The sequence below is a fragment of the Cheilinus undulatus genome, linkage group 6 (genome assembly GCF_018320785.1).
Source record: "Cheilinus undulatus linkage group 6, ASM1832078v1, whole genome shotgun sequence".
Lineage (NCBI taxonomy): Eukaryota > Metazoa > Chordata > Actinopteri > Labriformes > Labridae > Cheilinus > Cheilinus undulatus.
This window is the reverse complement of record NC_054870.1, coordinates 7,466,424-7,493,940: the sequence shown is the minus strand read 5'-3', so window position 1 is coordinate 7,493,940 and position 27,517 is coordinate 7,466,424. Positions and strand designations below refer to the sequence as shown.

General features: G+C 37.8%; 1 protein-coding gene and 1 long non-coding RNA gene across 2 annotated transcripts; one reads left to right on the top strand and one right to left on the bottom strand.

Annotated features, from left to right (window-relative positions):
• The first annotated feature begins 2,280 nt into the window (after positions 1–2,280).
• LOC121511263 lies at positions 2,281–15,697 on the top strand. The gene is made up of 4 exons (XR_005992028.1): positions 2,281–2,409; positions 2,581–2,674; positions 7,435–7,552; positions 14,538–15,697. It is a non-coding gene; the product is annotated as an uncharacterized LOC121511263 (long non-coding RNA).
• A 15-nt stretch (positions 15,698–15,712) lies between these two features.
• LOC121511262 (prolyl-tRNA synthetase associated domain-containing protein 1-like) lies at positions 15,713–23,539 on the bottom strand. The gene is made up of 4 exons (XM_041789866.1): positions 23,459–23,539; positions 19,950–20,075; positions 19,760–19,849; positions 15,713–15,942 (listed from the first exon to the last, which is right to left on the bottom strand). Exons 1-4 carry the CDS (start codon positions 23,537–23,539, stop codon positions 15,730–15,732), a joined length of 510 nt encoding a protein of 169 aa, XP_041645800.1. The 3' UTR covers positions 15,713–15,729.
• Positions 23,540–27,517: the final 3,978 nt, after the last annotated feature.

Genomic DNA, 27,517 nt, shown 5'->3' with positions numbered 1-27,517 from the left:
ACTTTGGTCTCAGGTCTCTTTGTAATTTTTGTGTCTTGTGCGGGATTTGTCTGAAAGCTTGGAAGGACACTGGTCATTGGTGGGATTTCCTCTTCTTCTAAATCCTCCATTAGATCCAGATGGTCCATTTGGTTTGTGTCCTCAGCATCAGTAAGGCTCACTGAGACGGTCTGGGATTTCTCACCACAGGGGGATGAAGCTGCTGATTTTGCCAGGGGCTTGGGGGCCAGGCAGATTGTTGATTTTGGCCCTGGTCCAGTCAAAGGTGTTGAAACCTTCTTCCTAATTGGGTCAAGCTTGGAGGGCACACTGGTTGTAGATTTTGGACCTGATGCAGTCAAAGGTATTGAAACCTTCATTTGAAGCAAGTCAACTCTGGTCTTGGTGAACGGACTGACTGTAAATTCTGGCCCTGACAGGTCAACTTTGGTCTCAGGTCTCTCTGTAAGTTTTTGTGCCGTGTGCGGGGATTTGTCTGAAAGCTTGATGTGCACACTGGTTGTAGATTTTGGCCTTGATGCAGTCAAAGGTACTGAAATCTTCTTTTGAGGCAGGTCAACTTTGGTCTCAGGTGTCTTTGTAATTTTTTGTGTCCTGTGCGGGGATTTGTCTGAAGGGTTAGAAGGGAGAATGATTGTAGATTTTGGGCCTGGTTCAGTTAGAGGTGACAAAACCTTCTCTCTAAATGGGACAACTTTGGTCTCAGGTCTCTTTGAAATTTTTTGTGCCCTGTGGGTGGATTTGTCTGAAAGATTGGAGGGCACACTGGTTGTAGTTTCTGGCCCTGATCCAGTCAAAGGTACTGAAATCTTCTTTTGATGCAGGTCACCTTTGGTCTTAGAGTATGGACTGACTATTGATTCTGGCCCTGACGGGACAACTTTGGTCTCAGGCCTCTTTGTAATTTTTTGTGTCATGTGCGGTGATTTGTCTGAAGGCTTAGAAGGGAGAGTGATTGTTGATTTTGGGCATGGTTCAGTTAGAGGTGCTAAAACCCTCTTTCTAAACGGGTCAACTTTGGTCTCAGGTCTCTTTGTAATTTGTGGTGTCTTGTGTGGGGATTTGTCTGAAAGCTTGGAAGGGACACTGGTTGTAGATTTTGGCCTTGATGCAGTCAAAGGTATTGAAATCTTCTTTTGAAGCAGGTCACCTTTGGTCTTAGAGTATGGACTGACTGTCGATTCAGGCCCTGACGGCTCAACTTTGGTCTCAGGTCTCTTTGTAATTTTTTGTGTCCTATGCGGGGATTTGTCTGAAGGCTTAGAAGGGAGAGTGATTGTAGATTTCGGGCATGGTTCAGTCAGAGGTGCTAAAACCCTCTTTCTAAACGGGTCAACTTTGGTCTCAGGTCTCTTTGTAATTTTTTGTGTCTTGTGCGGGGATTTGTCTGAAAGCTTGGAAGGGACACTGGTTGTAGATTTTGGCCTTGATGCAGTCAAAGGTATTGAAATCTTCTTTTGAAGCAGGTCACCTTTGGTCTTAGAGTATGGACTGACTGTCGATTCAGGCCCTGACGGCTCAACTTTGGTCTCAGGTCTCTTTGTAATTTTTTGTGTCCTATGCGGGGATTTGTCTGAAGGCTTAGAAGGGAGAGTGATTGTAGATTTTGGGCATGGTTCAGTCAGAGGTGCTAAAACCCTCTTTCTAAACGGGTCAACTTTGGTCTCAGGTCTCTTTGTAATTTTTTGTGCCCTGTAGGGGGATTTGTCTGAAAGTTTGGAGGGCACACTGTTTGTAAATTTTGACCCTGATGCACTGGGACTCAAGGATTCCGTCCTCCGTGTTAACAATTGCTTTGGTCTTTCTGTTGTTTTATGTTCAGATTGTTGACTTGAGTTGAGGATTGCTCTAGTGCAGTTTCTCCAGAACAGTTTCTCCCACTGTTTTTGAAATGTTAAGGCAACAATCTTAAGATCAGTTTCATGCTGAGATTCACTGAAGACCATCAATTCTTCAATATACTCGCATACAAATCTATGGGGGTTTGCTGGTGCTGACAGAAACACAGCTCTCGTGATACACTGTACAAAAATCTTGAATCCGTGGGGAATCTCTGAATCTCCCTGGGAACTCATCTCTGCTGACATGTCTCTGCTAACATGCAAACACTGTCTGATATTAACTGTTGTCAGCAGGTGTGAGCTGTGGTATATAGAGTTTAAATCAAAGCCAATGACGTCACAAAGCTCTGATTGGACGGCCCTGGGGGAATCCCCACTCCTGAACAGCAACGGGGATTTCCCCCCAACTTACGGTCGTCGCCTTCAACCGCGGACTAAAGTTCTACAGAATTCCGACAGGATCTGACCGTCAGAGCATCCGGAGGCGTCTGTGGCTGCAGGCTATCAGACCAGTCGACTGGACCGACCATCAGCAATGCTCGCCTTTGCAGCTCCCACTTCATATCCGGTAAGTTGTAACTACAACTTCATAAATCTTGTCAAAATCAAAACAGTTTGATGAACGGTATATGAACAGTATACGCTATAACGCCGTCAACTATTAATAGAGTATTAGCTGATGTTAACGTTAGCTAACATTAAAGTTAGCTAGTAAACAAACATCGTGTTTTGCTTACAGGTGAGGCGTCAGTGAACTCCAGTAGTCCGGATTTTGTTCCCTCTGTGTTTGTTTACAAGAGACAAAGCCAGAAACCCGAGGCAAAGATGGAAAGGTACAAATAATTTGACTTTCTACTTAAATTTTCTTTGCATTGCTGTGATGTTCTTTGCCTAAGAGCTTACAGTGTTTACATAATATAGCCACAAAACAAGAGAGTGGCTTTGAAAGAGACATTTGTTGTTAAAACTGTATTTATTCATCAGTCCCTTTATACTCGCAAAGAAAGCTTTAGCAGATGCATTCCTGTATATTTGTCAAAGAGTAGGTTTTCTGTCACCCACCATCAGACGTCACGTCCGTCAGGTTTGTCTGACGGTGGTGACAAAAACCTCTAAATGGTCCTAAATGGAGGCTAGAATATAATTGTTGATCACAATAAATACCAGTATGATCTGTAATGTTTCATTAACCTCTTTTTATCTTTATTTATGTAATTCCTCCTATATTTCTTCCATATCGTCCACCCTAGGGGTGTGCCTTCCCTCTCTCATTTCACTATTATGCCATGTTCATTTGGCTAACGTCATTTGGGATGCACATAGTGCACCTACTACCCACCTACATAGCACATAGTATACAATATCCCTTTTAGGCTATGCAACAACAACATTTAACCAAATCTAACATTTACTGCAAGTGTACAGAAGAATATAATGTATTATTTTATGAGTAGGGGGCACTAGATGACAGTTAAGATGATGTCAGTGGTGCAGTGTACATTATTCCTACTGGTAATGACTTTTTTTTTAACTATGATGATTTGATATTTGATTATATGGGGATGGGGTACTTAATGATGATATTGCTTCATTGTACCTTATGTTCCTTGAAAAAATGTTTAGTGTTCAGTGCTCAGGATTGTTATTTTTTGGACCAAATAGTTAAAAAAAGGTTGTTCAGCAAGAAGCCATTGACTTGAGTGGTATACATTTCAGAATTGTATGTTGTAATGAGGCCACTGTCACCATAGTCAGATTAGTGTCACCACTGTCAGTTCTAAAGTCACCACCGTCAGAGGGAGTTTTATTTGTTTTAAATGAATATGCTTACAATAGGTTTCTTCAGTGCTGTTGAGTTATTAAAGTAATAGTCTCTTTTAATACTAAAATATGTTTGTTAAATAAAAAAGCATTACTTTTTCTATTTAGACTAAAAGTAAACGCTGTATGATGTTAGATCTTTTAAAGTAGTACACGTGAAACAGTATAAAAAAATGAACAAAAGTGAATATTCAACATTTAACAGCATATATGTGTACTAAGAATCCCAGATAATGATTTAAAAACTCTAAATACATATTAGACCAAATAAATAAAAAATAATTTGATTTTTTGGTCTGACGGTGTCGACAAAAACAAAGTAATAACTGGAAAAATGCCTATTTTATAAAAAAAATACAAAATCAGGAGGTTGCATTGATACATCACTGAACAGCCAAGACCTTTGTCTATAATGATACACCTTCAGATTTTGTAATTTGACTTACTTTTTATTTTCAAAATTAAAACCTGTTTTATCCAAATTCTCAAGAATCAGTGATTTATCACACTTAGCCTAAATGTTTCAGCTCATCAAACCAATTTTAATATCTCACAAAGACAACCCAAGTAAATATAAAATGCAGTGTCTAAATGATGATTTTATTTGTTAATGTAAAAAACAATCTAAACCTATCTGGCCCTATGTGAAAAAGTAATTGCCCCCTGAACCTAATAACTGGTTGTGCCCCCCTTGGCAGCAACAACTAAAATCAAGCGTGTTTGACTGTTGACATGATGTTCTTTTTTTTTTTACAAGGGCTGAAACGATTCTTCAAATTATCCGAGTGATTTGATTTAAAAAAGTCCTCGTGGCAAATTATCTGCATTGAGGCTTCGCTTGAACCAGTCCTGTATCTGTATACGTCCATGCTGTAAGCTTAGACATCGTGCTGTGGGTTGCATGGCGTGCTGTGTTTCACACGGACGGCTATTTGTGTGGCACAATGCACTTGTTTTCGTTGTTACTGTATCGTAACATGCATGATGTGAGGCGTGAAAATCACAATGGAAGAGAAGTTGATTACAGGCACGCTTTCTCCTTCTTTTACGCAGCCACTGGCCATGGCTTAATGACAAATATGGCGCTATGCCTACACCAGTGAACCTACGCAGATCTCTGAGTTTACGCACTAGGTGTATGATTTGCTGGTCTGAGACAGCGCTCAGTTTGTATCTGCAGACTTCAGGGCATTTCATAAACTCCTTTGACTGACCCGACAGTTTCACAGAACACAGATTTTTCATTAGTTTTTATTTTTATTTCATTTTCAATTTCTGTGTTCGATTTCAGTTTTGTTTTTATTAGTTTTGACAGCTGGTTTGTTAGTTTAGTTTTTATTTTGCAAAAATGCTTCGTTTTCATTTAGTTTTTATTAGTTTTAGTGTTAGTTTTAGTTTTTTACAGATGGATGTCGGGCTAAGTGAGCGTCATACATTTTAAAAAACATATTAAAACAGACTTCTCTTCACTTATCCTTTTATTTATTAGGGTCCTCGCTGCCCAAAGGGCAAGGACCCTATTGTATTTCATCTGTTTCTTTCTTCTTCTTATTAGGGTCCTCGGACCCCTTCTAGCAAGAGCTAGAAAGGAGGGCAAGGACCCTATTGTATCTGCTCCATTTCTTTCTTCTTCTTTTTCTTCTTCTTCCTCTTCTTATGATTTCACCAGCTCTTTAAACCTTAATTTGACCCCCTAAACACGCTCAAAAACTCACCAGAATTGGCACACACCTCAGATTCTACGAAAAATTTGATGAAATGAAAAAAATTAACCCCAAACATGCCAAACGTGCTCTCTAGCGCTACCTAGGCACACTAAAACGGCCCTCACGACCAGTAGGAATGTCGTAGAGAGATCAAACCAACGTTGAAACGCTCGTCTCATCGAGACCCACAAATCACGTGCTGACACCCCTAACCTATCTCAAACAGGAAGCTGGTAATTTGCCTTTCAAAATAAAATTTTCCAGGAAAATTGGTCTCCAAACAAAAATTATCTTCGCCTAGGCCATAAATGGTATCAGCTTGAAACGCACAGAGAAGACACACTAGGCCATGCTGATCAAAAATTCTGATTGAATTTGTTGTTTCTCGAATGGTTTCAGAATGCCAAGCCCTCAAAGTTGGTCAACCCTGAAGAAGCCCTCCCTGCTGCTCCCATTCAAATGAATGGGGTGGTAGAATTCAGCTCCACATAAGCTGTGGCAGTTGGGCCTCTACACAAAAAAAAAACAAAGGTCCTACAGCATTGAAAATTACATGGATGGATTCCTGACAAAGTTTACAACAGAAATATCTTATTTTTAGAGAGATTTGGTCAAAATTGTGGCATCTGTGAGGTGAGGTTCAAAAATATTTCAGTCAATTTGACTCCTGAAAAAAAGAGCAGTTGGTGATGATGTCACTCACTGATTGACAATTCAGTGCAGCTGGTCATGTGACTCACTGAAGGTGGGAAAATGGAATGTGTAATACACACCCATTATAAAGTCTGAGGCTCCTGACAGAGCTGCAGGTACACACCTCAGTCTAACTTTGAGCAGGTCAAAGGGTCAAAAAGGGATGAAACACTCAAAGTGGAGATCAAACGGGCATGAGGGACGTGCGACAGAGTGAGGACCCGACCAATGCTGCTTGCAGCTTTAATTTAATGATGATGTTTGAATACAACTCCAGACATAAAAGTACCACTATGTGAAGTCTTAACCAATCAAATCAGGCAATTTTACATTCCACAGACTCTGGTGTAGGCGCCAGTCAGTCTTGTTGTGTCAAAGACTAAAACTAAGGATATTTTGTCTCCAGTTTTATTTTATTTGAGTTAGTTTTGTAAGTGCACTGTACAGTTTTAGTTAGGTTTTTTTTTTTTTTTTGGTAAACCTTTTTTGGTTGTTTTACAGTTATACGGCCATATTATATCTACTGGCTTTCATATACACTTCCGGTCAAAAACTTTAGAACACCCCAATTTTTCCTTTTTTTTCTTGAAAATCATTAAGTTTAATGTGTCATTTCACTCTGAAATGAAAGCATAGTACAAATAAGCAGTTGGAGTTTAAAAAAAATCATGGCATCAATTTAAAGACCAAAATGTACTCTAAACTTTTGACTCATCAAAGTAACCACCTTTGGCAGATATAACAGCTAAACACACGTGTGGCATTCTTTCTAAAACAGAAGTCAAATATTCTTCAGAAAATTCTTCCCAAATCTGCTGAAGAAGTTCCCATTAATGTATGGCACATGTAGGTTGCTTTGCTTTCACTCTTCTGTCTAGTTCATCCAAAACCAGCTCAATGGGGTTTAAGTCTGGAGACTGTCTGGAGAATACACTACTTTCTGCGGTGTAATACTGTTCAACCTATGCTCACAAGGGTATGGTACCACAGTGTGTTCCAACACTGCTTTTATGCAGACAGAGGGGGTTGTAAGTAATCAAAGAAAATTGGAACACCTGTAGAAATGAGTAGCACCAGCTTTTAAGACTTGATTAACCTCCATTGATGCAGAAAAGCTTTAAATTGTTAACCCAATTTCCATTCCCTGAAAGGGCGTTTTTGTATAATCCTGAAATTAAAATTATTTTTCAGTTTTGGGTAACCTTACCTTTTTTCTTAACCTCTGGCAGTTCACCACTTACCTTTGTACCACTTCAGGCTATTCCTTGGATTTAAACAACTTGAATTGCAATAAATAACGGGAAAAATTGGGGTGTTCTAAAACTTTTGACCGGTAGTGTACTTGGTTTGATTATACATTACTTCTGTTTCAGGCATCAGAGGAAAAAAGGAGAGATGACATGATCAAAATCCGTACAAACAAAGCTGCTCATTCTGAAGCTGACACCATTCTCTGTCCTGAACAAGGACACAACACAGATCATTGTTACGGTAAGAAAATATTTTTACAGTTGACAGATTTATATGATTTATATGAGTATGCATCTGTTGCTGCTAGGGGTGTGATGAGATGTCGTGCCACGAGATCTCGTGAGATCAAGACGCCACAAGCTTTCTTGTTGCGGAAAAATCAATCTCACGAGATCAATATTGCGCAGACAATAGGAGCAGCAGCTGTCCTTAAAGAAAAAAATCCAAACTGGAAGTTATAATAGATCACAAACATGCCCTGGACTCTTTAAAACCGTTTGTGAGAGAGCCTTTGAAGAAACGGAGCTGATCCGTGATCCATTAAGATGACCGCTCCAACCCCCACCCCCTCCTCCTCATGCGCTACGTGGGGCCGCACATGATCCGCCTATGCATAATGAGTTCATCATAACAGTCCGAAATGATGAGATGCTGCTGCTGGTAACTTGTGCAGTCTCTATGAGGAGAATACAGCATTTATTTAGCTCATGTATGTGCGCAGACTCGCTTTTAGTGCCGCTATTTGTGACTTTGTAACTTTGAGTCGCTGCATTGTCATGTCTCCTTTTCGTCTCACGTCTGTCAGTCACACATCCATCAGCTGTTGGCTGTGGGTATCATCAATCAGAAGCTTAACATGAGTAGCTGCAGTAAACTTAGCAAAACAAACTCTGAGCGCCATAGAGCGCCATACAGTCCACTGTTAGCTCCAAAAAGCAAAGTTAGCTCCAGGTAAACGCGCCCTGTGTATGTGACCGCACACTGAGCAGAGACACACACTCACTCACCAATGCACACACATTAACACACACACATCTGACGCATCTGTGCGTCGTGTCCAACACTGTCAAAGCTGATATGAGAAAAAAAGACCACAAAACGATAAAATAATCTATTTCTCAAAACTACAGCAAACGTGTTACTGACAGAAATATTTCCTTTGAGTGTTTTAAATATGGATGGTACCTAAAGAGGATGAAAAATAGTTTGATTTTACTGATGCAGCTCTTTAGATTTCAGTCTGTAAACAGTGCTTAAAGTACTTTAAAAAAATCGAAATGCTTTAATTACATATAATTAAATATAATATTAAATATAGTCATTGTTATTGTAGTGATGAGTGCATAGTGTAGTAAATTAACGATTTTGTAGACTGTTAAAATGAAAGGTTTGATTTGAAGAACATTAAACTATACAGTTTGAGTTAGAGTTAGACGACATACTTTTTGGAAGCATTGATAGCCTATTTAGTACAGCAGGAGTTAGTTTAAACATTTTTGAATAGACCTGAATGCTTCGCAATTATCACTTTCAGTTGTATAAAGGACATATCATCCACCCATGTATTTTTTTTTTTTCAAAAATTAAAAAAAAGTTTTAAAATCTCGTCTCGTCTCGTGGGCCTAAATCTTGTCTTATCTCGTCTTGTCTTATGAGATAAGCGTCTCGTCACAGCCCTAGTTGCTGCATATGCTAATTGTTCTTTTTCTAACTTAAAGCTGAAGAGGATAGCTCAGTCACAGGAACTATGATGAACTTTACACAAGACACAGATAACTTCAATAACATTCTCCTACAACACTGTCAAGTGCAACATTGGACAATTGATTTTCTTCACGGGACTGACCACCATTATCTTCGAATGGCTGCTTTGAAAAATCACTGGCAATGTAGAGAGAATTAGTCAAAGAGTTAGTCTGGAGGGCCACCTCCTGGTTGTGATAATGAATTTTTCATATATTTATCATACATTTTCCGGAGCTGGACTCCTGCTATGGCTACTACTAATGAAATGGCCAAGTAAGGATGCCATACTTAAAGATATGCCCAAAATATTCAAAAGTCACTTTAAAAGATGTGGTGCATCATAGATTGCACAGAAATTTTTATAGCAAGACCTGCTGCCAGGGCCCAGACATAGTGAAATGATAAATATAACACCATCAAGTAATTGGCATCACTCCAGCTGGGTAGTATCACTTTTGTCTCAGACAAGCAGATAACTAAAGAGTCAGGCTTTCTAGAACTTTTGGAGCCTAACAGTAAATGACTAAATCAAAAAAAAAAAATTTAAACGAGTAGACAAAAATAAACAAAATTGTTGGGACCTTTTTCCTTCCAGTTTGCCAAACAGTTGGCTAAAGTTGACAACCTTTGGAAAAGTAGATGAAACTAAAGATTGTTAGTATATCTGATCTAATAATGACAAATAGATAAAGCATTCTGATTTGTTTTTTACTTTGTCTGTTTTGGTAAAACAATGTTCCATCGCCAGTGTTCTAATAAAGGCAGGGAGATGAATCATGCTGAATTTGTTTTATAGTCTGTCTGTTTTTTGGTTAACAGGATCCGACATTACCGGTTGCCTGAATGCCGGGAGCAACTTCAAAAAGCCGATGGGCAAGCAAAACTTGTGAGGACTTGCCCGATCGGGCAAGCATGACTCTGAGCTTTTCTATTCATTAATTTTATTATTTTCCTCTATTGTATCTGTTACTACGGAGCCCCCGAGTAGCCAGATGCAGTGTGTCGCTGCCTTCATTGGCGGAGCGTGTCTGCTGACGTGCAGACAGCTGCACAAACTTTAACTAAAACCCTTTATGAAGGTAAACACTGTCATCAGTAAAGGTTCGTGGTAGGTCACATCAATAAATCTGTTACCCACATAAAGAAGACAGGCTTTAACTTCCAAATTTAAATGTTTATTATTTTAAGTCTGTATTTTATTACCGTCAGATACGCTCGCGGAGGAGCGTGTGTAAGAGAAGAGAGCAGAGGAAGTCCGCCAGCGGTGCGTCTTTTCAGTTTGCTCATTCATTGAGGTGTGCTGTCGTGTTTAACCTGTAGCTTCCCATTTCCTCGTTTTAACTTTTTCTCCAGCCACTTCCTGACGATGCTTTCTCACACCAATATCTGATGATAATTATGCCGATGCGAGTCATCAATGAGCAAAACTCACATGGATCACACGTGGAGATAACGTCATATCTAGTGAAATTCATCCAAACATGGGTGTTTTATTTGATCTTTAATGCACTAATGATCAAAAATATTGTCAAAAGAGCAGGAATATAAAACCAAAGCTTCGAAATGAGGCAGGGTGAAACGATGTGTCTGGAGAGCTGCAGGTGTGAGGCAGGGCTGGTTTTAGTCATTTGGAGGCCCAGGGCAAAGACCAATATGAGGCCCCTCCCCCTTTAACGAAAGGGTTAATAATGAGCAGAAAAAATTAGAAAGCATCTCTTTTATGTTAATAAAGTCACAGAACTCCAGTAAATGCCCCAATATGAGGCATAAATACCCCAATAGCCAACCATCATTCATCATTTTCTTTCAAAAGTTAATAATGAATAATGAATAAAATAATGAATAAAATAATAAATAATGAATAAAAGTTAATAATGAGCAGAAAAAAATTAGAAAGCATCTCTTTTATGTTAAAAAAGTCACAGAACTCCAGTAAATGCCCCAATATGAACACATTTTTATTTAAGAAAAATCTTAATCGGTTGATTTTCACATGTTGGCAATATTTCTTCAGTTTCATGATGAATAAACCAAATAAAAACAGAAGAAAAGCACCATTTTATACTTGGTGCATATGTAACCGACCCTACCACCTCTCTAGTGTCAGTGTTTTGCTGACCTCATTTTCCTCTGAGAATAGTTGGTTTCATCAGTTCCAAAAATAAATACTTCTAAGTTTGTATTATTACCTTATTATTATTGTAAATATGAAATTCCTGAGTTTGAATTCAAGGATCAAGGATATCTTAATTATCCCCGAGGGGCAATTTGCTTCACAGCCAGCAGTACCATACAAGCAATTTCACTCACAATAGGAATAAAATAAAGTTCATACAAATAGTAAACATTCAAAGACACACACAAAGAAACTAAAGATTGTTAGTATATCTGTAATCTAATAATGACAGATAAAGCATGCTGATTTCTTTTTTACTTTGTCTGTTTTGGTAAAAGAATGTTTCATCACAAGTGTTCTAATAATGACAGAAATGAATTATGCTGAATTTGTATTATAACTTATCTTTTTTGGGAAAAGAAGGTTCCATCGCCAGTGTTCTAATTTAGGCAGGAAGACGAATCACGCTGAATTTGTTTTATAATCTGTCTGTTTTGGTTAAAGAATGTTACACCACCAGTGTTCTAATAATGACAGCGATGAAGATGAATTCTGCTGAATTACTCCTAACTTGTCTGTTTTGGTACAGAATGTTACATTACTGATGTTGATAGATAGATAAAGCATTCTCATTTTTTTGTTTTGGATGTGTCTGTTTTGGTAAAAGAATACACTTGTGTTACAATAATAACCAAGAGATGAAGCGTGCTGATTTTTTAAAATAAGTTGTGTATTCTAATTTACAGAGATATGGTTTTGGCATATTTAGAGTCATTTGAGTTCTGATGATCTTCAAAGTGTTTTATTGACTATATTATTGACTATATTATTTATTCATCAATTTTATAAATGATTATTTCTAACTATAAAGCACATCTTTGTTTTAAACTAAAAGATCCTACAGCTCCTGAAGGCATCAGGCCCGCCCTCATGTGGACAGTCCACAGCGGTGATTGGTGGAGGTCTAGTTCTAGGACGTGGTCAGTCAGAGTGGCATTCATGCGTTGAAAACTCAACCAGAGGGACAGTATTAGCAGTGACTGTCCCACTTGAGACACCTGTCTACTGTCAGCAGGTAAGAGTAACTCCTGTCGGTTTGGTCCTTCTTTCCGTTGCTGTTTGTCTGTTAGTGACGTCACACCCTGAGCAAGCTCCTATTGTTGTGAAACATCAGAGTAGAGCTGAGGAGACTCTGCTCTGGAGACAGCAGACTGTTTCTGCCCAGAGAAGACTGTAGAGGTTTTGGACTGACAGTACTGTGAGGGTCCTCTCTGTTTAACTAAGATCTATTAGTCTGTACAGAGAAACGTGGTTTCAGTGATCAAAGCCACAGAAGTACAACAGCAGATGACATAAAACTTATATGAGGAACTCTAAATTTATACTTTTCTGTACTTAACACGTCATAAAGGTGGGGTGTAGCTGATGGAATAATCAAAAATGTTCAGTACAAGGTGTATTATCATGTTTAATTAATTATTCAGATATGTTTTCTCACAGTAATCCACTATTTAATGGTGTTGATTTGATTTTATATTGCTATACCTTACTATGGTGTTTTTGTCCTCAGAAGAGAGCTTTTGAACATTCAACGATATTATGATGTAATGTGATGTCCCTGCACTTCCAGAAAAATAGGCACAGCTATGGTCCATTTAAGTAGGTGACAGTAGGTGGTAGTATGAATGTAGTTTGATGGAATGCTTTTGTTGCTAACATCGTCTTTAAAGGCTAAGATGGAATGACCGAATGTTTTATGAACTTTGATCACATCATCTTTAAAGACAAGCATAAATGATTAATAAGCTTCGATGACATCTTTAAAAACAGGGATGGAATATTTAATAAGCTTCGATGACATCTTTAAAGACAGGGATGGAATATTTAATAAGCTTCGATGACATCTTTAAAGACAGGGATGGAATATTTAATAAGCTTCGATGACATCTTCTTTAAAGACAGGGATGGAATGTTTTCTAAGCTTTGATCTCATCATCTTTAAAGACAAGAATGGAATTTTTTCTAAGCCTTGATGACATCTTCTTTAAGGACAGGGATGTAATGTTTATAAAGCTTCAATGACATCATCTTTAAAGACAGAGATGGACTATTTAATAAGCTTCAATGACATCATCTTTAAAGACAGGAATGAAATGTTTTACAAGCTTTGATGACATCATCTTTAAAGACAGGGATGGACTATTTAATAAGCTTCAATGACATCATCTTTAAAGACAGGAATGAAATGTTTTACAAGCTTTGATGACATCATCTTTAAAGACAGGGATGGACTATTTAATGAGCTTCGCTGACATCATCTTTAAAGACAGAGATGGACTATTTAATAAGCTTCAGTGACATCATCTTTAAAGAGGAATGGAATTTTTTATAAGCTTTGATGACATCATCTTTCAAGACCAAATAGTAGACCATATTTGGCAACTTTTGGAAAAGTTGTTGGAGCTGGAGAGGAGCGAGGGTTTTCATGGTATATCAGATATAGCAGTTAAAATCCAACATGGTTCATCTCTACTTTAAGGTGTTAAAGCATGTTTAAGTTAGGCCAGCTAGATCATGGCAAAAGTTATAATCCTGATTATTTTGATGGAGATTGTGTTAATAAGAATTTCTCATTTGATGTGCTAACATCTGCAACACATGATGCACTTATTGAACTTAAACACTCTTTAACAGCAAAAAAAAAGCAATATAAAGGTTTTAAAAAGCATGTATATATATAAAAAAATATAATACATGATAAAAAAGTAACAAAAAGAATCACTATTATGGCCCACAAAACTAAAAACAACAAACCCTAAAACTTTTATCAATTACAAATCCTATTTATTCAACCACTGATCGTTGTAATCTTAATTTCATGATCACTGGAAGCTTATGTTGTGATTTAAATTGAAACGAGATTAATCTCCCAGCTCTAACATGAGCTAATAAAGACTGTTGCTCTGACAAGTCTGCAGCCTTGTCCAAGCCAAAGCAAACTATGTAAACAGGAAGTCACTTCAAGTCACAGATCGTCTCTGTTAACTTGTACATGTTTAACCACTATGTATGTTTTAATTTAGCAGCAGAATGACAGAACAAGAACAGCCTTATACAAACATGACATCAAGAGTATTAAAGATACCTTAGGGAAAAACAAACTTTTTCTATACGGCGCTTATGCTTATCATCGTTACTGAACACAGATGATCCCGGGCCTAAAGCTTACTAGTCTGTTAACATGCATAATTGGAGGTAGGGGTGTAAATGTTCTAAACTATCCCAGCTGCAGATGCCTCTTACATTAATTAGATCTGTTTTGTGCATAACAGTTTGATAATAGGTCATAATTTAATTTCACAGAGATGGGAGGTCAGGCTTCATCTGTGGCAGAGGGTGTCCATGTTGTCGTCGTTGGTGGTGGATTCAGCGGGATCACCATGGCTCAGCAGCTGAAATCACAAGGATTCACATTCACCCTTATCGACATGAAGACGCTTTCCCCCACAACGTGGCAGCACTCAGAGTCTGTAAAACCTGGTAAATTCAACTCTGTTTTTTTTTTATTCCATTGGTTTTTACATAAATCTCTCCAATTAGTGCTTATTACACAGTGGTGTGATTTTTTTTTAATTTTCTGTAAATGTTGAATTTATCTTTCAGACCTTTTTCTACTACTACTTCTTAGTTTTCTTGTTATATTTCTGTCCTTATTTGAACATTATAAACATTTCTTTAGTGATATTATTTCTTTGGATGTTATTTTATTTTTGCCTGTTTCTGTCTTAATGCTTTTTTGCTTTCTAAGAATTATGTGGCTGACGTTTGTAATATTTTGTCTTTTTTGTAATCTCTTTTGGCTATACACCGCTTTCCACATTATTAAGCAAATGACATTTTTCTCTTATTTTCCTAAATAAAATAAAAATATTAATGTGAATGACAGTCAGAGTATTTTTCAAGCCATCAGCCGTTAGAGCATTCACATGCAGGAATCACATGCAGGAAAGGAGCCCCAGGTCAGACCCACTTCAAGGACAATAGCTTTCCTATAGAGTTCTTGAACCAAGTACTAACCCACAGGTGCCCAGATTTTTATCTTTTTTCTCTGATAAAAGATCTCATACATCTTTTTTACTTGTCCCCATAATAAAAACATAAAAAGCTTATCTGTGAATGCCCCTGAGGATGTACATTGTTTGTTGTAAGCTTATGAGTGTATAACCAACAATGTGGTCTTTAAGTGAGACTTCATCTTAGCAAAGAATCAGACAAAACAAGGATGAAAACATCTGTAAGGCTGAAGTGTGTAGCGATACTGCATATTTTGAAAATCATTTTTAAATAAACTTTAGTTTTGCCAGAAATACAAAAAAGAAAGAGTTTTCCTTTGTTTTAAACTTGAAGATGTTCAGTGTATGGATTCATTCCATAAACATTAGTCCTGATTATTCTGGTGGTTTTTATGCTCTGCTCTACCAAGAGTTGATATTCGTGTTATGTCCAGAGCTGTTCATGTTTCCAGCATTTAGTCCAGTCCAGTCTGCGGTCCTCTCTACTCAAAGCTCTCCAGCACCGGCTCATGTCCTGTCTCCTTGAGGAAGCGCAGCAGGTCGTCTGGTCGGAGCCCCATGGTGGCAGCGTTGGTCATGGGGTGAAAGTAAACCATCTGGTGACCTCCCTCCACCAAGTCTCGGTCCAGGACAAACTTCACGCTCTGATCCTTATCAAAGAGCAGAGAGAGAGCCGTTGCACAGCCCTGACCAACCTGAGAGAAGACGGACAGAGGAATTTACCCGAGAACAATCGGCCAGAAATAAGAAGTGTAATGAAACCAATGTCTGCAGTTGCACTAGGGTCAGCTTCATCATAATACAAAACTGAAGTATGCTTGCCCCCCTACCCCCAAACTCCCCTGCTGGCCTGCAGACAGTAACTTTAATCACTATGTGGTTGTTTTTGAGCAGTTTTGGTCAGATACTTTATTTTTTGATTGTCAAGAAGAACAGTCATGTTTCTGCTCTCTGCCAAAGCCCACCTCTTCCATCCATGCCTCGGCTTAGGAAGTACTGATTGCAGTACAGAGCACTCTCTGTACTGGACTTGGGGAACAGACATACTTGGGCACATTACAGACTGTATCATGTGAGTGCACCCAAAGTAAACTACAGCTACTACCTGGCTCTGAAAGGAATACAGTTGCCAGACAGTGACAGTACAATGGTGGGTCAAAATGAGGGGCTGTGGTAGTGTGATTGATAGAACACAAGGCCCAAAGACCTTGACCTTTGATTTCCAAAGTCTCTCTAATTCATCCTAGAGTCAGAGAGGATATTTGTGCAAAGTCTGTAGAAAAAACTTAAAAGAGACATATTTTACCCTTTTAAGACAAGCTTAAATTGGTCTCAGAGGTCCCCAAAACATGCCTGTGAAGTTTGTTGCTGAAAAAACACTCCAGTATAGGATTTTTGTACGTCTAAAACCCCCTCTATTTCAGCCCTTCTCAGAACGAGCCGTTTCTGTGTCTGTGGCTGTAAATGGTAATTAGCTGTCTGACCATCAACCTCCCAGACCGTGGTCAGCAGGGTAACCCATTGAGCTATCCAGCATCTCGGCTGGTGGTTGAGAGGATCAGTAGAGGAGGGTGGAACTTTCCTCCAAGTGGGGAGGGCCAACCAAACCTGGGGGCGGGTGCTTGCGCTCCTGGTTAGGTCACCAGGAGCAAAATCTGAAAATGGCTTGTTTCAGCACATTTTCTGAAAGGTGGAGAAAGAGAGGGAGAAAGGGAATGGATTTTTCTGGTATTTGAGGGGATTGTGGACAGGCCAGGGACACATATTTGTGTTAGAAAAGCCTGAAAAAGTGATTTTTGCATATTATCGCTCCTTTAAAGCCTTAAAGGGGGTCTTGAGATACCATGTTCACAAAAATGGCCCAAATGGATTACCCATAAAGACTTAGCTTTTGTCAGGTACATGTAAACTGCAAATTATTTATTGCTTACCAAGATTTAAAAACTTAGATTAAGCAGTGTTAGATAATTTATCTTGTTTAAAAAGTTAATTTCTTATTTTAAGTGTGTAACTTCAAAGTATAATCTTGAATCAAGCATGATCATTTCGTGATCTTTTGTCTCAACTAGTCAGGAAGTCTTTAAACTAAGTAATAACAATTGAAATAAGCTACATTAGTTCTCTCACCCAGAATCTCATCAAAACAGAGCTTGTTTCAAGATTCAGTAACCAAACTCAAGTTGCTTGATTTAAGAATCACACTAAAAGCATCAACTAGTCCATGGTGTACCCTGTCTGTCTTGCTTGCTATTCCATGTTTTTCTGTGTTATTTGCTTAAATCACTCGCCGGGTTAATCTGAAGGCCTGAATTTTGAAAGATACTTGAATTGAAAAATGTTGATATAGAACTGGGATAATTAAGAGATAACAGAGCATTATTTTAATTTTTATGCTTCCTTTTTTTCTTTTGGTTTGTCTTCCTTTGGCATTAAGAAAATATTTTCGTATGATTGCCATTTGCTCTGCAGTGCAAAAGTTTTGTTAAAATGTCTTTGAGCCATAAAAAGGTCTTGAATGTTGTCAGACTGATTCTGAGAATGTGCAGCAACCCTGACTCACTGTTGATGTGCTGACAGTTTAATAAATGGTGACAGTTATACTTGCCATCCAGGTTGTGATTTCAGTAGAAACATTAAGATGTATGGTCTAAAAATATGGACTGGTTTTAAGTTTCATGGTTTAGTTTTAGCATGGATTTAGACTGGGGCTTGCACGGTGGTGCAGGGGTTAGCGCTGTTGCCTCACAGCAAGAAGGTCCCTGGTTTGCTTCAGGGTCAGGGCCTTTCTGTATGGAGTTTGCATGTTCTCATGCATGTTTGTATGTGTGGGTTCTCTCCAGGTACTCCAAGTTCCTCCCACCACCAAAAACATGCTCGTTACATTGAAATACTAGAAATATATATGCTTGAATTGAGTATATTTCACCTATTTTTAGGCTGTGGGAAGTTCAGTTTTAAGCAACCTCAGCTTAAAACCAGCATTTATTATTTATTTATTTTAAGCCTTTTGAAGAGTTCTGCCGCCTTACTTGTTTCTAGATTCTTATTTCACGATATCTTACCATCTTATGTTTTTATCGAGTCAAATTATCTCACTGCAACGGCAGATAAATTCACTTGATTTGAGAATATTCAGACTAGAATCAAGTTTTTTTTTCCTTAAATCTTGACAGATCATTTGTGCATTGTAGGGGGGTGCCAAGGAAAAATGGTTGGGCAACTGCTCCAAAATCTCCTGGCAGATGGCTGATAGCATTGACTCTGAAATTGATAAAAAACAGTGGACCAACAGCAGCAGATGACATGGCACCTCAAACCATCACTGACTGTGGAAACTGAAAACAATGGACTTCACGCAACGTGGATTCTGGTCCTTTCTAGTCTTCCCTCAGACTCTGAGGCCTTGATTTCAAAATGAAAAACAAAATTGACTTCTGTCTGAAAACAGGACTTTGGACCACTGAGCAACAGTCCAGTTCTGAAGCTGATGACGTTGTCTGTGGTTCAGCAGTGGCTCGACACTAGGAAAACGGCACTTGTAGCCCATTATGTTTAAGATTTTAAATGGCTTGGCTCCTCCCAATTACGCCAATTTGTTAATTTTCGCCCTGAGCAGTCAATAAAATCCACCCGAATATCTTCAATTAGAGATTGTTCTGTGCCTTTCCGTCACACTGCTTTTGGTCAGCCAGCTTTCTCTGTAAAAGCCACGACTCAGTGGAACGCTCTCCCTGACAGCATTAAAAACTGTGATTCTGTCGGAAGCTTCAAGAACAAACTCAAAAATCTACTGAAAGACACTCAACTCTGTAACCACTGATTTAATAACATCATTTTAAATATGACTGTTTTTGTGTGTATGTGAGTGTATATGCCTGTGTGGGTGATCTACAGCTCTGCAGCTTTGAGCAAATGTTTTATTTCAGATTTCTTCGTGATGTTTCATAACTGATGTTTTCCCTGTGACCTGCCAAGGGACTGCCGATGTAAATTAGCTGAAAGCTAACTCTAGTATAATGCATCAAATGGAAACATTTATGTTTTCATTGTACATGGACCCTCTACAAATAAACAAATATAATTAAATAAATAAATTTCCTGGACCTGTCTGCGTGTTGGCTCTTGATCCACTGACTCCAGCCTCAGTCCACTCCTTGTGAAGTTCCCTCTAAGATCTTGAATCTATTTGTGCACCTTTTCTCAACCATGTTGACACAAGCAAAATTTTCCCAATGCAGCGATGCTAAAGAAGCTTGGCACAAGACTAAAAAGAGACTTCCCACTGCTTTCACCCCTTAATGCTAATGATTTAACTAACTTGTTGTTGGTGCATGTGTGCTTTTTGTAAGATACACTGGCAGCAACCTGATTGCAATTTTCCATAAATGATCATTCATCCATCAGTGGTATCAGGTATTTTCTCACTCTTGTACACAAGTACAAAAATAAGAAATTATATAGAAAATATACACAAACATACACAAACATACACTTGTGTTCATTAGTTTGGACCTTGAGTTTCTCCAACATGATCGCCTCATCTGCAAAGCGCAGATTGCCACTGCCCACACCGAGCTTCTTGGCAAGGTCGTTGAGGTTCACCTGCAGAGGAACAGAGATGATGATGGGGTGACATAAGGATTTCTGAAGGTCAGATGGATTAAATACTCTAGTGATGGAGGGTGTTATGGTTTGGGCTGACCTGGTGGTCGTAGCGAGCAGACACCAGCCACAGACCTTTCTTCTTCTTGTCCTTCAGGAAAAGGTTCTTAGTGACAGCTCCGTTCACTTCCTGCAGGTGAGGCATCATCTCCTCCACCGTGAATACCTGCAAGGGCGAGAAACCAGTTGTTCAAATGTTAAACAGTTTTAACACAAGTATAAAATCAGCCAATCACATAGCTGCAATCAATGCATTTAGTCATGTAGACATAATCAAGATGATCTGCTGGTGTCCAAAACAAACCAACCAAGCATCAGAATGGGGATTTAAGTGACTCTGATTGTGGTATGGGTGTTGGTGGTCTGGCAGTCTTTACTATTCTTTATTGGCCCTATTGACCTGTTGTAACAAGTGGTTATGTGAGTTCCTGTTCCCTTTCTATCAGCTCAAACCAGTTCGGTCTTTCTCCTCTTCTCTTTTAAATAAGCATTTTGTCCTAGAAAACTCTGATAACTGGCGATTTTTTCTTCAAGATCATTCCCTATAAACCCTTGAGATGGTTATGTGAAAATCCCATCAGATCCGCAGATTGTGAAATACTCAGACCAGCTCCTGTGGCACCACAGTGTTAATTCTGGTGGCTATTTTGAATCTAACTTACGGTTGTTCTTTCGATTAAAAATGTTCACAAGTTTCAGTCACATTTCAGTCATTTTTTGTAAAAGTCGGCATATCAGATTAGCAAAATTACTGTCTAGTGCACCCTTATGTATTACCACAGCACTGTGCAACATGAAAGCCCACAAAAACAACCACAGCAAGTTAAAAATCCCAAAATCACTTAAATCAGTGGCTCTCAGCTGGTGGGCCAGTACCCAAAATTGGGTCACAGAGCATTTTCTCAGTGGGTTGAAGATATGTGCCAGGAAAACAATGCATTAAAAAGTCTCTATCAAGGGTGTCAAACTAAAGACCCAGGGAACAAATCCAACCCATGGTGCAGTTTTACCCGGCCTGCAAGATCACATCATACTTAGAACTGACCCGCAGGTCTGAGGTCAGCAGATTTCCTCCACTATAGAAATGTAAACTTAACCTTGAAAATTTAAAATATCCTTTAAGTCATAAAAACTGAAAAAGTAAAGAGTAAAATATTGAGATTGAAAGTAAAGAATGAGAAAGAGAAATAATTTTGTGTTTTCATTTAATATTTTCAATTTGCATCTCAAAATTATGACTTAACCTTAAGATTTTGAATTTTTATCTCATACTTTAAGATTCCAATTTTAAATATCAAGTCATACTTTGAAATTTTAAGATCATTAATTCAAATTTAATCTGATATTTTGCCCTTTTAGATTCACAATCTTAAATTTTAAGTCATATCTCAACCTCAAAATCTTTTTATCTCATATTTTGACTTTTCAACTCCTTACTTTGATTTTTAATTCCTTATTTCAACCTTTTGAACACATGATTTTAAATTTTATCTCATGTTAAATTCAAAATCACGATTTTGGATTTTATCTCATATTTTGACCTTCAAACTAATGTTTTTTACTTTCCATCTCATGTATTTGCCTTTTGAAAACATTATTTTGACTTCTGATTATGGTTTGATCATGTGACATTATTTTGATTTTTTGAACTGATATTTTGACTTTTATCCCAGATTTTGAGCCTTTAAATGTACCTTTGACTTTTTAAAAATAAATCTCAAAATCATTTATCATCTGTTTTTCTCCCTGTTAATTCAATACCTGAGAAAATAAGGTTTACAGTTTATGGTTAAATTTTTACCCTGTTGGGCCCTCAGTTTGGACCTAAATTTAGATTTCGGCCCCTGCTGTGACTGAGTTTGACACTCCTGGTCTATATAGTGCTTTTATGAGGTTGTTTGAGTTTTTGACTGCATTAAACGGACAAAAAATGTTTTAAAGAATCTTTCCCAGAGTTATTTCAGAATTTTCCTTGTGAACTTTTAAGAAGGTTCAGGAATTTTCCAACAAATCTGACAGAATATTCTAGATTATTTTTGAAGTTTTATTTGGGCATTTTCCAAGAAACCTTTTCTTGTTGCTCTTCCCTGGGACATTTCCTGTCATCGTAAATTTCCCACTGACAAACTTGAGAGCATTTTCGCCAATGACCAGGACTTTTTTCCAGAAACTTTCCAGTTGTTCCTGAAGTGCATTTCAGGAATTTTCCATGAAAAAGTTAAGGACCTTTCAGAGATCTTATAGGAAAGTTTCTTTGGATTTTATGTGAGATTTATCCAGTCATTTTTGGGAAACTGTCTATATTTTCTCAAAAGCATTATAACTTATTTTTCTTGTAGCTATTTATTGGTTCAGCTATGTCAGACAAAAAGAACACAGCATAACAAAGAACTGAGCTTCTTATCATTAGCCTCATTTGCATAAATGCCAAAATCATTTTTGGGCCTAATGGTGATATGTGCCTATTTCTCCTCTCCTAACGCTGCTGATTCATTGTGTTATTTTGCCTAGATCATCATCCAATCAGAGTGCTTGTTACAGTATCGAATCACTACATGCCTTAGTCATCCAATTAATTAATTATTAATTTTCTTAATTATCTATTAAGTCACTTTCAATTGTTATCCTTGTTTTGGCTTTTCTTTTTCATGAAACTTTTTCCACACAGCTGGTAGAACTCACTGCTACAATGTGAATTAAAAACCCTGTATGTTGCCAAAATGTGGTTTTGCTTTCTGAAAAACTTAAAATATGATTCAGACAATTATGCTATGAGGATAACGATATGCTTGTTGCAAAAATGTGAGTGACTCCTCAATGTGGAGAAACGTGACAGAAATAACCTGAGTTTTGACGCCACCTGCAGGTCACATCAGCTCAATACAGCCAGACAGGTGATAAAGCATTCAGACCTTTCTAGACTGCATGAACACTCTTTCACTTTAACTAGAAAGGCTAGAAGTCATACAGAGACAAATCAAGTTTCTCAGCTGCAATCCAAGAAAAATAATCTTTTAAGTTAGCATTTCACTTAATTTGAAGCCCCAAACTCCGTTCAACATGATAACATTTTAGAAAAGTATTTTAATAAAAAGGTAATTCCTGCACTATTCAAGCTTAAATTGATCTGACTGTTCAGACACAGTTCAGAGGTAATTCAGCGTTTTTTTCTTATTTTTTGGCTAAGATGACAATTATTTGAGGCTGATCTGTGTCCAAACATTCCTCCTGTAAACTGTGTTACAGTCCACCCAAATCTAATTATTGGAGAAAGCCAAACCCAAACATAAATGTGAAGATTTATTTCATGCTTCGATGTATTTTAAAAGATGTTATTAACCTGTAATCGAAGTATGGAAATTAAAATGGGTTATTTTCAATTTCAAATAGGTGTTTGGTTCTCGATGGAAACTTCCGCTCTGAATTATCCAACGCCGTATTCTTCTTCCAAGCACAATAGACAACAACATAAATGTGAGTGTAATTCCTTCACACGAACATAAATCTAATAAATCTACAGCTTTCATTGAGAAGCTTGAGCAGTGTTACCGGTGGGTGCTCCACGCAGCTCGTCTGGATGTTTAGAGTCTCCAGATATTTCTCCAGCTCTGACCGCAGCTCTCCTGACATCTTCAAAAACTTTGTTTTATTCAAAAATAACTCTGAATGGACAGAGGTGGACGAGACGTGGACGGACAGAAACAGCTGGCACAAGAAGAAAACTCTTCTTCTTTTCAGAGGTTTCGGTAAACCTGCAGCTGCATTACTGCCACCTGCTGGAACAAGTACTCCATCGCTACAAAGATCAGGAGCTGTCGAAATAAATGATATCTAAGGCAGCGAGTTTTTATTTGATCTTTAATAGCCTCTAAATATTTTTATTCTTCCTCCACTTTTATTTATAATTTTTTATTCATTTTTTATTTGTGCAAAAGAAAGAAGCTTAAAATAATACAAAGAAATACATGAACATATTAAATGCACAGGTGGGACAAAAGAAACCCCTAAGGCAGGGGTTTTCAAACTGAAGGAAAGTGAGCCTCCCTCAAGATAAAATAATTTATTCTGTGGATCCCCCACCACTATAAAAAAAAATGTGATTTTCACAACTTAATTTACAAACATGCATGTCTTCAAGCATTTCTATTTTAACATTTTTATATTTCTGAAATTTTTTCATCACATATTTTTAAATATCCATCTCTCCGAGACAATCAGATTTTTAGTTTCAGTGATGAACATATTGCCAATATGGTCTGATTTTTATGCCCTACCCTCTTATTTTCTTCTTATTATTATTATTTATATTATTTAGTGAAAACTATGAGTTTGCATCTATGCTGTTTATGCAGGATTGCATACCACTAGATGTTCCTCTATCTTCAGCCTTGCCTGGTACTTGCTTTTGATTATTGTTGGTGCAAAAAAAAAACCTGCACTCGCACAGGTTGTCTTAGTGTTTATGGTGCTAAAATTCTCATTCATCTTCAGTGCCCAAAATTCCTTTTACTTCTTGTCAAAAAAATTCCCCTGGTTTGGTCACTAAACTTAGTGCTTTTGTCTCAATATGACCCCAGGGCTAAAGCAGCCTTATGCTGTTGTTAGAATACATCTTTGCTAATTAAACACTGTGGCCACTGAGCATCATCAAGACCAATAAAGGAAAATCATAACTTTAATAGTCAACTCTACATTAACTGTAATTCTGTCCAATTTCCCCAAATCAAAGCAGAAGTTTGCAAAGCAAATCACCCTTTTATGGTTTATGGTTCCGCGCCTCCCCTGAAGGCCTGTGGCGCCCCCCAGGGGAGGCCCGCCTCACACTTTGAAAACCACTGCCATAAGGGCTTGTAAGAGGATCCCACCTAATAATAAACAAACATTTGCTAGAGCCTGTCAGGAGAAAAACACCAACAAATTCATATTCATACATAATACAGTTTACAGGAACACAATTTTTGTGCTGCAGTACAACACACTTATAAATTGCTATATGCAGTTTAAAACATTTGTTTAAAATCTCTTTTGGAGGCAAAAATAGAAGTATGACTGTGGATTGAGGCAGAAAATCTGTTCCAAATTACTATAAATAGATAAATAGATCTGATATCATAATGGTGGATATCAGACCTATTCACAAAAAAGCAATTGAAAGATTCAGGAAGTAAATTGTGAAGGAACTGAAAAACAATATTGCCTATTTGCATAATATTTATGTCAAATATATTTAATATTCGCAGGCTTTGAAATAATTGAGCAGTGTGAGCATTCTACTCTGAGTAGGTGACAATTCTGAAACATTTTTGAAATTCTGATTTGATTTTTCCTTAGAAAAGTCATTTCCCAAGAAATAAAATTTAAAGGCAAATTTTTCCCTTAGAAATGATCCATTGAAAGTCACGTCTGTTTCTTTCCAACACTCACACAGTAGGCTTCATCAGCTGCCGGCCTTAATTATTTCTTCTGTATATTTCTTTCTTCTGTGACATGTGTGCAGAAAGTACATGCAATATAAATATCACCCATTCTTGAGAAATAGGACAAAATATGTTTAGAGCTTGACTTTGTATTTTTACAATAATATGCAGCTGATAATTGAGCAGGTTGAGGTCTAAACTGTTTTTTTGCCCATCAGATCTTGATTTCTGTCAACTCTGTCAGACACACTAATATGTATATGATTTTTATTTTATTAATGCAGTTGTCCAATACCAGTATTCAGCAATTATATTAATTTAAAAAGGCACTATTTTCGTTTATTATTTTTTTCAATCATCTGCAATATCCTTAAAGTTTTCAACCACATTAAAAAATCTGGTTAAATAAATTTGTTATTATTGCATATAGATCACCTGGTATTAAAACAAATAAGCATAACAAAATGAACAGTGGATAATGCCTTCGCTGCAATAAATAAAACCATCCAAACAAACATGTAAGGGAGTTGACAATGGGGATAAAAAGTGATGGCTTCAACTAGATTTTAAACCCAAACAAGGAAAAGTTATGAAAATGAAAATGAAGACTTGCAGAGAAAAAACCCCCCCCACAACAATCACATCCTTGCCATGCGTAACAGTGCTCCTCATGGTATTCTATGGTAGTGTTTTATCGTAGTTCTGAAACAGAAATGTACCCACATACTTGTGTCCCTCACTGTCATTTATAACCTTTTATGCTATTGTCTATGGTGCAGTTCCAGACTATTCTTGACAGTGCTCCCACAGTCATGGAAAACCTGGAAAAGTCATTGAATTGTAAAAACTAATTTTCCAGGCCTTGAAAAGTCATGTACAAATCATCCAAAGTATTGGAAAAATTCATGGAATTAGATTTTGTTGTCTGTATTGACATTAGAGACCCCAACAATTATTCCTCTAGGACCCAAAAAAGCTCCTCCAGAACCTCTAAAACTTCCTTAAAGAACTTCTAAAATCTTCTACAATTTAAGCATTTCGATGTTTTCTTATCTAGGGGAGTGATTTTTAGGTTTATTAATATTTTTGGACTGTCTTAGACCAAAGGGATAACATGACTTTTGAAAAAGGACATAGCCCTCTTTTTAATATTGTTGCTGTTTTAGCTGCTACGTTTCAAATATGATGCAGAGGCTGGAATAACATGTCCAAGGAAAGAGGACATGGTTCCTTTAGAAATGGGAACGACACATCAGTGCAAAACTCCTAACAATGGGAACACTTGAAATTGACCCCAGTGCCCTGCCAGCTGTTAATAAGAGGGACAGAGAGTTACCTTCCACGTATACCTGATACAATGATGTATCAGGTTATCGTGTTATTTGGTGTGCTGTTCATTTTTATTACAGGCATAGGGTCAAAGGTGAAGCCCAGGGTCTTGTGAGCATGATATATTAGATTGTGTAATTTATATTCATAATCTCGTTTGTGCTTAACTAAAAAATGTCACACTGACTGCATTTACATGGACTTGAGTATCCCGGTTTCTATCAGGTTTTTTGAGTATCCCAGTTTCTGTTTGTGCATGTATACATCTGCAGAAACTGGCATATTACAGTATCCCAGTTTTGCTACCTGGAGAACTCCAAAAGCTGCTGTGGACTACCTGCACAGGTGCGACTTTGAAGTATTTAACTTCAGGTACCTGTAAATATTACATCTGTGTGGCTGAGGAACAGCTGATCCGCTCTGCCTGGAGAGAGTGACAGCTGAGTGGCTGTGTCTGCAGCTGATCTGTCTGTGAACCGACAGCAGTTTTGTGTCAAAACGCACTCATATTTAGATAAAACATGAACTGAACAGTGTAATTTTTCAGCCATGAATGAAATGTAAGCGTAGTTTTTCTTTGGAGAAAGAGAATGACCACTCACACCATGAGTTACCAGGAATTAGAGCTCTGTGAGCTGGAGATGGAAAGATGCCACTCGGTAATCATTCTTCACAGTTTGTCGATGCTTCCCAGTCCTGAAATGTAGAAACGAAGACTTGTCTGGTGAGCTTTTCAAAGTAGAAGTGTAACCTTTTTCAAGGCCCACTTTAAGCTGCCCTGTTTTCACAGACTTTTATTTTGAAGTCATTTCCGGGACAGTTACTTAGTGAAGTAAGTCAACTGCAAGTTGTGTTGCTCTTT